The sequence below is a fragment of the Quercus lobata genome, unplaced genomic scaffold, assembly GCF_001633185.2.
Source record: "Quercus lobata isolate SW786 unplaced genomic scaffold, ValleyOak3.0 Primary Assembly Scq3eQI_1998, whole genome shotgun sequence".
In the NCBI taxonomy this organism is placed as follows: domain Eukaryota; kingdom Viridiplantae; phylum Streptophyta; class Magnoliopsida; order Fagales; family Fagaceae; genus Quercus; species Quercus lobata.
This window is the reverse complement of record NW_022154786.1, coordinates 56,018-68,323: the sequence shown is the minus strand read 5'-3', so window position 1 is coordinate 68,323 and position 12,306 is coordinate 56,018. Positions and strand designations below refer to the sequence as shown.

The following is a 12,306-nucleotide window of genomic DNA, read 5'->3' as shown; positions in this document are numbered from 1 at the left end:
ACAAGAAAGAGTGAAGACAAAGCGATGAAAAAATTCCCACAAACAATTATGACTGTTAATTTGAAAGCATGGGATTTTCCTTCTTTCATAACTTTAATTACGCATGCTTGCAGCTGCAGTTCTGGGATACCCCCACAAAGCTTTTTATTTCCATTCACTGATATGTTACTTGCATTTCTAAAGATGCCTTCTGTTGGAACTTCACCCTCCAGATTATTAAAAGAAAGATCCAAATATTGTAAAAGGGAGAGTTTCTGCAAATATTACCTTGCAGGTAAAGGTACTCCAAGCTCAAGCAATCTGAAATGGCTCTAGGAATCTCACCAGTCAATTTGTTTTCAGAGACATCCAATTGATTGATATTTTTGAAAATGCCAACTTCCACAGGTAGGGTGCTGACTTATGAGTTCTGTGATAAGTTGAGTACTAGTAATTGGGGGAGACTGATTTTGGGTATGGCTCCACTAAGGTTATTTTCTGAAATGTATAAGTACTGCAAATATTTGCAGTTCCCAAAACTGGATGGAATGTGTCCTTCCAAATAGTTCTGTGATAGGTAAATTTTGACCAATTGCGTGAGGTTACCTATAGAGGATGGTAAAGGTCCTGACAATCTGTTTCCATTCAAAGCCAATCCTTCCAGCTTTTGAAACTTCGTAAAATGACTGGGAATGCCGCCTGTGAACAGGTTACGTGCCGTGTTTAAGGAAGTTAAGTTGATGAGATTCTCTAATGCCTCAGGAATAATTCCAGATAGTTTATTTCCATCAAGATATAGTGCACGGAGTTGCATGGACAAATTTTCTATAGAGTTGGGTAAACTACCCCCAAAATTGTTATTAGAAAAATCAAGCATTTCCAGTTTGGTGCAGTTTTTCACAGATGTTAAGAAATCCAAGTCCTTAGCTGAATTACTTCCGGGATTATTTCGTCCAACACCTAGCCACCAGAGGTGTTGCAGATTTCCCAGGTCGGTTGGAACTTGTCCCACAAAATTGTTTCCGGAGAGAGCAAGTATTTCAAGTTGAGAAGCATTGGATAGTGAAACGGGGATTGGACCAAAGAACTTATTAGTACAGATGGACAAATATTTGAGATTAGGGAGAGCAAGTCCTATGTTGTCTGGAAGAGTGCCATTAAGTCAGTTAACTGCAGTAGAGATGATGCTCATAGTTGATATATTGTAAAGGGAATAAAGGATCATACCGGAAAGATTATTGCCTACAACTTCAAAGAAAGATAATTTCTGCAAACGGCCTATTTCATCCGGAATATTTCCCACAAAATTATTGAGTGCTAAGGAGAGTCCCTAGAGTGAAGAAATATTTCCTAAAGAAGGTGAGATACCTCCTGTCAAATTATTTCCACCAATTTGAAGCATCACAAGCTTCTTCAAAGAGCCTAGCTCAACAGGAATATTCCCAGAAAGTTTATTCCTAGTGAAATCAGTGACCCTGAGTTCAGGACAGTTGGTCAATTTGCCTGGAATTCTCCCTGTCAACGAGTTATTGCTAAGAAGATCTTGCAGTCTGAACAAATGACTAAATTCTAGTGGAATATCTCCATATAAGTTGTTGTCACTGAGGTTGACCAACTTGAGAAAGCTAAGGTTGCCAACATAAGGTGATATGGGTCCGTGCAAAGTTTAGCCTTGTAGGTTCAAGGCTGTGACTCTTTGATGCTGGTGGCTGCATGTAACTCCATGCCAGTTGCAGAAGTGGATAGAATCATTCCAAGAGCTCAAGGTTTTATGTGGATCATTGGCTATCAACTCTTTGAATTTGTGCAAAGCCAACTGATCAGTCTCATTTGTTGGAGGAGCAGCAATATTGGTCGTTTGCAAGTGTAGTAGGCTTATAGGAAAAAGAAGAATAGCATGAAGATATGCAGGCCATATCACATGAAACTTGGTTTTATGAGGCTTCATTGCTTTCAAGCAGATGGTGAAATATTGGTGCAAGGCAAAGAGAGATATAGATAATTATGTTAAGCAAAAATGAGACTTCTAGCAGGAGTCAGTTATGGTATGAACTTAACTGGAATACTTCTTTTGAAATTTTCTCTAACCTCAATTTTTTATCATGTAAATTATATGATTTTATCGATGCTAGGTCTGATGACTTTGCATTCCATCAAGCCCGTTTGGCTTTTGTACTTACTGTCTTCATGTCAGACTTAAAAATGCTGTTTGTCACATTCCTCCACACACCAAAAGGCAATTATGATACTTTAATTGATTCGTTAATGATAAATTATGGTAGTAAATTTGTGAGAAATAGAAGCTGAACCAAAAAATAAAATAAAATAAACATTGATGGCATTGTATGTTGTTTTGATGCTAAAAAAGCTAAATTATTTATCCAGGTTAGGTAAATTATTATCCTATTCCCTTGAACTTTGTGATAAGCATAATATATGTATCATACATGAATTTTGAAAATTTAACCATTTGATTGCATGTTTTTATTGTATCTATCATACTTGCAAAATTTCAAAAAAATCAAAAATCAATAAATATGTCATCAATCAAATGTTTAAATTTTTTGTTTTTGTGGTTTAACATTGTTATGCATAAAAGCAAGTTTATTGATTGAATAGTAAATAACATTCAATTTGACCTAATTTTTACATGAGTGTTAAAAATGTAAAGAAAATGCAATCATTTGGTTAGATTTATTCACATCAAATAAAAAGAAATAGAAGGAGATTGAAGGGTTTCTTTCCAAACTAGTTTGGAGAGAAATCTTGTCCAACAGCCACCAACCTTCTTGAGGTATAAAGAAACAACAATGACCCTTAATATTTTTGTGGAAATGACAATATTAAGGGCATAGGTACGAGTACAAATACGATATGGCGACACGGCAATTTTTGAAAAAGTACGACACATATATGGTGAGAATACGTGTATTAATTAATTATTAATTATATTTTTATTTTTATATATGGCTTATGGCTAAGAATTTGTTTTTCATATAATATTAAACACATATCAATTTAAGAGAAATAATGAATATTTTCTTTCTATATATTATTAATCATTTATATTTTTTATCATAGTAATAATGGATAATTAAGCAAATTCATCTATATTAAACGATGTTCAGAAATTAGAATACAAATCAAGGATAAAGATATTTATTAATTTTGAAATGCAATATTAATATTCAGAGCATGAACGTTCTCTTTATTTTGTGAAATTGTATTCAATTCCTCTTGTTCTCGTGTCCCATCTGTATTCTTTATTTTTTATTTTTAAAAATGAAATAACTGGGACACCCATGCAGAAGTGTCAAGTTTCCAACATGGGTATAACACCCCAAATGAAATATATGTACTTCCTAGGTTATAAGCATAACAAATATGACGAAATCCTATTTAGATCTTGAGCATTATATTTTTATAGATTAATAACTAACAAGCCCTGGTAAAGCGAAAAATGTTCCTAATTTGCCTGTTATTAGCTTATTGATGAAATCCTTGTTTAGCCTTTTAGTTATCCAACTTATCTTATTTAAACATGAATGTTTAGTTAGGTAATTCAAGGGCAAACATAAATTTAATTGTTCATGTAATTCTTCTCGTAAAGTACAGGGGAGGATTGTCATTTCTGGAAAATATTAAAGGTTCCTGTCATTTCCTTTATGCTTGGGATAATCACCACCCCAACCCCCCCGGCCCCCCCACCCCGCCCCCCCCCCCCCCCGCAAAAAAAAAAAAAAAAAACTATATTTAGAGAAACCTGAATCCTCTATCATTCATATACTCAAATAAAAGTATCTTAAACATTACAGGTTTTCAGGAATTGCATAGATGATGCACAAGTACAACACGAATATAGCATATCTTACTTTGCATACATGAGTAAGAACCAAAAGCAGTCATCCAATGATAATTTCAACAAAGGAGATTAAACAAGTATGAGAGCACATGTCACGTAGAAGTGCCAAATCTTTGCACAACAGTGGTAGCAAGGAGATTCCACTTATCTCTTCAGGTCGTTTCTTGCTCCTAGAATTCAACTAAAAATTAGTTATTTTGTCCATTTCTACTATTCTAAATAAATATCATGATACCAGAAACAAGAACATGATTTGCACGAGACCATTAAAATGATTATCTAGTATGGTTCTGGGTCTAAAAAGATAATGGCAAGTAAATATTGTAATTATTTTACAAGATAATTGTCACCTGCACCTCTAAATATGAAATTCAATTTTGAAATATAGCAATATATACGTCAACTTATGTAAGTCCATCTCTGCCAATCCTGGAACCAAGAAAATCATTTTTGATCAAATGTAATTCCCTAGTAACTTCCGCCATATTCATTCTTTCTTTTGGTAACTCCACTGAACATGCAAGTCTAATTTCAAGGACTGTGACTAAGCACTTCTGCACATTGACATCCATTTGGTACCGGTTCACAATACCATGAATTTCTTCATCTGCTTCAAATTCATTTTCATTATTATCAACTCTTGCTATTGTTGTTGTTGCGGGCATTTCTTCAACTTCTCTTGGTAGAAGGATTTGGTCTACAGTCTGAACAAGTCTTTGTGGTAGTGCCATCTTAGCAAAATTGTGGAGATTGAGACCATCTTTAAACATTTTATCAATGGGTCTCTTCCCCAACAACATCTCCAATAATAATATTCCATAGCTGTACACGTCCCCCTTTGTTGAAGCCTCGCCGCCCATGCCATACTCTACACATTATGTTATATATGTAAGGATATTTTGCAGTTTTTTGTTTGTAATGAGATTTGGGATTTAAGAAAATTTAGTCCAAATTTGATTCATTAAAAATGCAAAAGGAAATTGAACCTACGGAAAAACATATGATAGATGCCATGATTTCAATTTTCAAGTTAGAAAAAAAAAAAATCTACATTAAAATAATACTTTAGGGCCTAATGGAAGGAGGCAATATTTATGGTTGAGATGTAGTAAAGGAAATATGGTTAACTGTTAGTATTAGGATAATCTCACAAATTAATTTATAATCGGTATGGTCATATTTGACACATTAGGCCAAAATGGGCATTTGCCCTTTTAGCCCAAAAGATGTAGCAAAATGCCCATGTTCTAAAACTATCTAGCAAAATACCCCTATTAAAATCAAGTAATTTGGAAAAATTCACACGGAACTTGAGTTCCATAAATTTTTTTTTTTTTAAAAGTTTGATTGCCTATAACTCGATTTTCTAAAAAACGAGTTTCAATGTAAAACTCGATTTTTAGAAAATTGAGTTTCAAAACAGAGGTATTTTGCTAGATAGTTTCAAAACATGGGCATTTTGCTACATCTTTTGGGTGAAATGGGCAAAAGCCCATTTTTGCCAAAGTCCAACCATGTTCAATAAAAAATCATGTCCATTACTTGAAGTCTTGAACATTTGTTTGTTGACAACTTATTTAGAGTGGGATACCTACATGAATAAAATATAGAAAATTGTAGCATAGATTTGTTTTGAGAATAGCTATACTGTGGCTTCAGAGTCCAACCATGTTCAATAAAAAATCATGTCCATTACTTGAACATTTTTTTGTTGACAACTTATTCAAAGTAGGATACCTACATGAATAAAATACACAAAATCGTAGCATAGATTTGTTTTGAGAACAGCTACACCATATTTGATATGGCTGATTGGCAAGCTATTATCACAAAACACGGGCAAAAATGGAAAAATACCCCTATAGGGACTGGGATTGAGCACTTCTGCTACTAGATGAGTGGACTTAAGCCCAACTAACTCAATACAATAAATTTATAGAGAGTAGGTTTAAGAACTAGGTCTTAGTGAAGACTGCAATAACTAGACACAATTACGAATGGATCGAATAACAAGGACATGGACTAAGGTATGAAATTCTGTCCTCCGGCGTTTCGTCCGAGGGACTTAGTGTTCTTATTCTTTCTACAGTACTAGGTTGCAAAGGTTCTCAAGATCCTACAAATTGCTATCGAATTCTTCTTTTTTCTTCTCTCCCCCTTTTTCCTTGAGGGTTTCTCGCTTTATATATCTCCTTTCAGTCAATCTTGGCCCTACATCTGTTGATCATGCAAGTCACTACTCGAGTGTTTGTCCCATCAGCCATCTTCCCAAACCTTCTGTGAGTTGCAGCAACCAAGACCGCATTGTTTAGGAGTCATTTTCTCATTAATGCGACCAGAACGTTAGTTGAGGGCATTTAATACGGAGGTGACAGTTTCTTCTTGAACTATTCCTGCACCATGCTCCCACGAATGTACTACGATATTCGTCCCTTTTCTTGGGATGCTCTGGGAGGTTATCATTGATGGAGTGCTGTTCTTCCCTTTTAGGATCTGGGTTGGCCGAGGATAGGATTGTCCTCGGCGATGTTTCTGGGCCATTTGGGTTTTCTTCATTCATCTTCAGCCATTTCTTCCTCCTCGGCGTGGGCCTTGGGCTTAGTATAAAGTGGGCCAGGGTTGTCAAATTCTTTTACCCCACAACTCCTTTTCTAAAAATCAAGTTTCAATGTAAAACTCAATTTGTAAAAAATCGAGTTATAGGCAATCAAACTTTAAAAATATATATATATATATATATATATGGAACTCGAGTTCCATTTGAAATTTTTCAAGGAACTCGAGTTCCTTACTAAAATTTGATTTTTAGAAAATCAAGTTTCAAAATAGGGACATTTTGCTAGATAGTTTTAGAACAGGGGCATTTTGCGGGAACATTGGGGTGAAATGGGTATTTTGCCATTTTGGCCCAAAACACGCAGTGTTGATGAAATACATGCCTTATCAAAAAAACAAACTAAGTGAATAGATGGTCAATAATGTCTATCAACTAATCATATATGTGTGTGTGTGTGAGAGAGAGAGAGAGATTTATTGATACTTAAATCACGTTTAAAGCTTTTCTTACTTTGTGTTTTTTATTTGAAAAATAAATTGAGTGTGTTTATGTGTGTTTCGATGTTGCATGTTTTGAGAAAGAGAATTTTATGTTAATATTAAGGTTATTGCTTTATATAATAAAATCAACATGTTTCAAACAATTATTTTAATGATATCATTTAGGATATTTTCACATTTAGACAAAATGGAAAGATGTTACCTAGAGCAGCATAGCCAACACCCTTATCCCAGTTGTACTAGTTTGCTTTTTAGAAGAATCAATAGTATTTGAGAGGAGTCTCGCTATACCAAAATTACTTACATGAGCGACCATATCATTGTCAAGAAGAATATTGCTTGGCAAAATCACAATGAATAATCGGTGGCATAGAATAGTTGTGAAAATAATCTATTGCAGAAGCAACATCAATTGCAACATTTAGTCATTGAAGAAGGCTAAAGTTCCTTGATTGTTTTTTGTTGTCTAGCCTTGGATGCAGCCAAATATCTAAGCTCCCATTTGTCATGAATTCAAAGACTAGAGCTTTGAATTGATTCCCATTGTAATCCATGCTAGAGCAACATGTCAATATCTTAACAAGATTCCGATGCCAAATATTTCGTAATGCATTGCACTCAACCAAGAAACTTTTGGATGCTCCATCATGTCGAAGGTTAAGGACCTTTATAGCAACTAGTCTTTCTTCATGATGAAAAGTTCCTTTATATACAAAGCTAAAACTACTAGATCCAATTAGATTATCTGAAGAAAATTCACGAGTCTCCTGATAGAGTTCTCTGTACGAAACACGTGGAAGGAGATCCATTGTCGAAACCTTAGAAGGTGATTTCTTTTTTGATTTTTTCATCCAATAGAGAACAATTAAAAATACAAAAAATTGAAAAATTGAAATAACTACAATTGCTAGTTTGAAGCCAATGGAGTTTCTTGGTTTCATGGCTTTTACAGGGCATTTTGGCAACTGCAATTTTGGTATACCACCACAAAGTTTAGAATTTCCAATCAATGATATGACACTTATGTTTTTGAAAACCTCTTTGGTTGGTAACTCACCCTCAAAATTATTGAAAGAAATATTCAAATTTTCTAAAAAAGGTAGCTTCTCTAACCCTTCTGGAATGGATCCTGATAGGTTATTTTGTGAAACATCTAGACGTTGAAGTCCTCTCAAAGAAGCCATGGATGATAGTATGGCTCCTTCAAAGGAATTCCCTTGCAGGTAAAGGTGCACCAAAATCAAACAATTTCCTATAGATGAAGGAATTTCACCAGACAAATTATTGTTAGAGACATCCAGTTTGTTAACGTTTTTCAGATTACCTACTTCAAATGGTAGTTTGCTAGTGAATGAGTTGTGAGATAAATTCAGCTTTGCTAGTTGAAGGGAAGAAGAACCAATTAGCTGCTGGGGTATGGATCCATTATGGTTATTATTTGAAATGTAAAATCCCTGCAAATTTTGGCAGTTCACAATACTTGGAGGTATGGTTCCTTCAAATATGTTTTTACTTCAATAGAGTTTGAACAAGTAAGTAAGGTTACCTATGGAGGCTGGTATTTCTTCTGACAGACTAATTTCACTTAAAACCAAACTTGTATCTTTTGAAACCTCCCGAAAGTAGTGGGAATGACGCATATGAAGTGATTATTTCCCATTCCCAAGAAAATTAAGTTGACCAGATTCTCTAATGATGCAAGAATAGTTCCAGATATATCATTGAATCCAAGATATAGTTGAGTGAGTTGAGTTGACAAGTTGGATATAGAATTAGGCAAAACACCTACCAATTGGTTTACACTTAAAGCAACCAAATTAAGTTTACTACAGTTTGTCAAAGATGTCAAGAATTCAAAGCCTGTTAAGTAGTTTCTACTTAAATGTAGCATATAAAGATCCAACAATTTTCCCAAATTAGTTGGAATTGATCCCACAAAATGGTTCTCATCTAAATCAAGTATTCGAAGCTTGGTTGAATTGCATAATGAAGTAGGGATTGGCCCAGAGAACTCATTTGCACCAAATAGAAGATATTGAAGATTAGGAAGAGTTAGGCCTATGTTGGCTGGCAGTGTGCCTTTAAGTTGATTTACTGTAAGTACAAGGGCTTGGAGAGATGATACATTGTAAAGAGAGAAAGGGATCGTACTTGACAATTTATTTTCCCCAATTACGAACCATTTTAAGCCTTTCAACTAGCCTATGGCATCTAAAATATTTCCCACCAAATTATTGTACCCTACTGAGAAAGTCATGAGCGAAGAAAGATTTCCTACATGAAGCTGGAATCCCTCTTGCCAAATTGTTTACAGAAAGATCAAGTCCTTCAAATTTTATCAAAGAGCCTAGCTCTGCTGGAATTTTCCCTTTAAGCTTATTCACCTTAAGAGTAATGAACTTGAGATTGGCACAATTGGACAAGCTGGATGGTATTTCCCCTGTGTTAGGTTCTAAATGTTTAGAACGATTGGCAAATCGTGAACACAAACTTGTCTAGATATAGATCTTAGAGTCTATAGGTATTATTAGACAATGCTCAAGGTGATTCAAGTCAAGATTCAAGAACATACAAGCTGCAGGAAGAAGATTTCATAATCTGTCTGGTTCGATCGATCGAAAGACAGGCTCGACCGATCGAAAGTCGTATCTGCAGAATTTTAATTAAGCCCAAACAGCAGTTCAAGCCCATTTAGGATTAAGGTTTCTAATCTACTTCTCCTAGTATATAAAGGAAACCCTAAGCACGTTTTTATGTGGCTTTTCAGAGAGAAAAGAGTGTGACTCTTTTGTATTTAGGGTTTTGTTTCTAAAAAGCTCTCTTATGTCTTCCACCGGTGCTATTCTTAAGAATTTCAAGATCCGGTATTGTAGAAGTTGCTGCATTTTCTTATCATCAAAGGTGTTGATGATCTAAACCTTCAAGGGTGGTCTTGGAGTCATAAACAGGAGTGTTTGTGTTGCTAAACCTTTGAGTGGGATCTCAAAGTCACAAACGGGGGTGTTTGTGTTTTGTAAAGGCCAAAGAAAGAAGGAGTCCGTGGATTCGGAGGTTGCACGTGATCGTGTCAATAAGTTCTACTAGTTGGTAGCAATAAGAAGTCGAGCATGGGGGCTTGTAAGTCTTATTGTATGAACTTCGATTCTTTCTAGTGGATTTGTTTTTTACCTTGAGGATAGTTAGGTTAAATCCTCCCTAGGTTTTTTACCAGTTTGGTTTTCCTGAATGATCATATCTTGTGTTATTTATTTTCCGCTGCTTTACTTGATTTGATCTTTGTTATTGTGATAACCTAGACTTGTGAAATTGGACTAAGTAACAACTTGGCTAAACTACCTACCTTAAATCAATTGTTTTAAGGGGTCTAAAAACCAACATCCTGCCAATGTGTTGTTGTTAAGATAGAGCCATTGCAGTTGGAACACATGACTAACTTCTTGTGGAATTTCGCCATAGAAGTTGTTATTTTGGAGGTTGATGAACCTAAGAAAGTTAAGGTTTCCAATGTAAGATGATATTGATCCACGTAACTTATAGCCTTGTAGGACCAAGGCCGTGACTCTTTGGTGCCGACGGCTGCATTTGATTCCATGCCAGTTGCAGAAATGCATAGAGTCATTCCATGAGCTCAATATGTTATTTGGATCATAAGGTACAGATTCTTTGAATTTGAGCAAAGCCAAACGATCTGTCTCATTTGTTGGAGAGGCAACAATAATGGTGGGTTGCAAGCAGAGGAGAACATTTGTGAAAAAGAGAAGAATCATAAGACAAAAGGTGCAAAAATGAGTTTGGTGAAGAAGCGTCATTGGGTTTGGAGAAGCAGGAAGCTGGTGAAATATTTGGGTGTTAGGCTCAGGCAACCAGGTGGATTATGGAAGTTGATTAACCCCTGGGAGTTGGAGTTGAGCCGTACCTATTTATATGGATCATATTGGCCGTAGGTGGCCGACTACAAAGCAACATGCCACACGTTCCCAGAAACAAACAAATAAATAACATAACAAACAAACACATGTAACACACACACGGAAACATAATTAACAGAGTTTTTTTTTTTTTTTTTTGAAACCATAATTAACAGAGTTAATAGAGAATGAATATAAATTTTTTAAGAAGAAAAGAAAATAATAGAATATACATTGAGGGATGACACGAGAGTTTTTGTGGTTTCATCACACGAACTACATTTATGGGACAAGGATTCAAAGGGCTATATTTTCTTAAATAAATTTTTTTTCAATCTAAAAAAATATTTTAAAAAAATCAATATTATCTTACAAAAGAAATCTATATTTATAATTTAGAAACATAAAATCAATCATAATTTAAATTTGAATGCGTTGTTGATTGTCTCAATTCCATAATTTTCTCTAGTAATCAGTCCTTGATTTGTTAATCAACCCAAATCTGTCTTCTTCAACAAATCCTTAATACCTGGTTAAAAAAAATATATATATAAAACCCCAAATCTGTCTTATGGTTACATCGCTTTGCCGGTATCGCTCTCTCTCTACAGTTTTGAGTTATTGCTTCACTCGTTCTTTCGTTAAATGAATAGAGCTAACTCAGTGAATGGTTGGGGCGTTGAGCCAAAAAGTTACTGCTGAATGAATGGCTGGTGTATTTTCTGTTGTGGGTATAATATTGATTAGTTTTATGTTTATAAGATTTAATATATAATACTGTTGATTCTTGAAATATTTTAATATTTAATGTCTATATTATATTACACTAGTCGCTAACCTGTGCGATGCACGGGAAATGTATTGAGTACAATATATAATTTAATCTTTGTTTATTTTACTACAACACCAAAATTGAATTTGTAAAATAAAATCATATAGCTAAAAAATTTGTTAATAGCTATACGTTTCAGACATTTATTAAACTATATTATTATTATTATTATTATTATGATTATCAACTTAACAGTATTTTAATATATAATACCAATATGCTTCAAGAAAATGTCCAACACTGAAAACAATTTCGAAAACAAACTCAACTAAACAGTTTGATGAATAAATATATTACAATCTATAATATAAGCCAAGAAATAAACTTTGAAACCAATATGAACAAAATCCACGTCAAACAAAACCATTTCGATTATTAAGAATATGACTCACTAAAGTCATGAAAAACACAGGATTCATTACAAAAGAAAAAAAAAAAAAAAAAAGACTTTAGTCTTTATAGATTTTGCCTAAGTACCCAGATACGATGACACATACTCACAAAAATCATTAAAGAAAGAATCAAAGAACATACACAACATGTACATACGCTATGAAAGTAAAAATAAGAAAAACAAAAGAGACGTAAACACGGACAATTAAAGAAAAAATATAGGAAAAAAAAGTTAGGAATAGAAATATAAGATAAAGATGGGTTACCCTCAAAAA

General features: G+C 34.3%; 1 protein-coding gene across 1 annotated transcript; it reads right to left on the bottom strand.

The window, feature by feature from the left end:
• Positions 1-400: 400 nt before the first annotated feature.
• Positions 401-4,701, bottom strand: LOC115973373 (putative receptor-like protein kinase At3g47110). Its single transcript, XM_031093635.1, has 3 exons — positions 4,421-4,701; positions 1,348-1,529; positions 401-1,122 (listed from the first exon to the last, which is right to left on the bottom strand). Exons 1-3 carry the CDS (start codon positions 4,699-4,701, stop codon positions 401-403), a joined length of 1,185 nt encoding a protein of 394 aa, XP_030949495.1.
• Positions 4,702-12,306: the final 7,605 nt, after the last annotated feature.

Coding starts and splice junctions, on each gene's coding strand:
- LOC115973373 (XM_031093635.1), bottom strand. CDS start 4,701: ATGGGCGGCGAGGCTTCAACAAAGGGGGACGTGTACAGCTATGGAATA. Junction 1,530..4,420: donor ATTCATGGTATTGTGAACCG/GTACCAAATGGA, acceptor TCATTTGTTCAG/ACTGCAAGATCTTCTTAGCA. Junction 1,123..1,347: donor TGGAAATAATTTGACAGGAG/GTATCTCACCTT, acceptor GCACTCTTCCAG/ACAACATAGGACTTGCTCTC.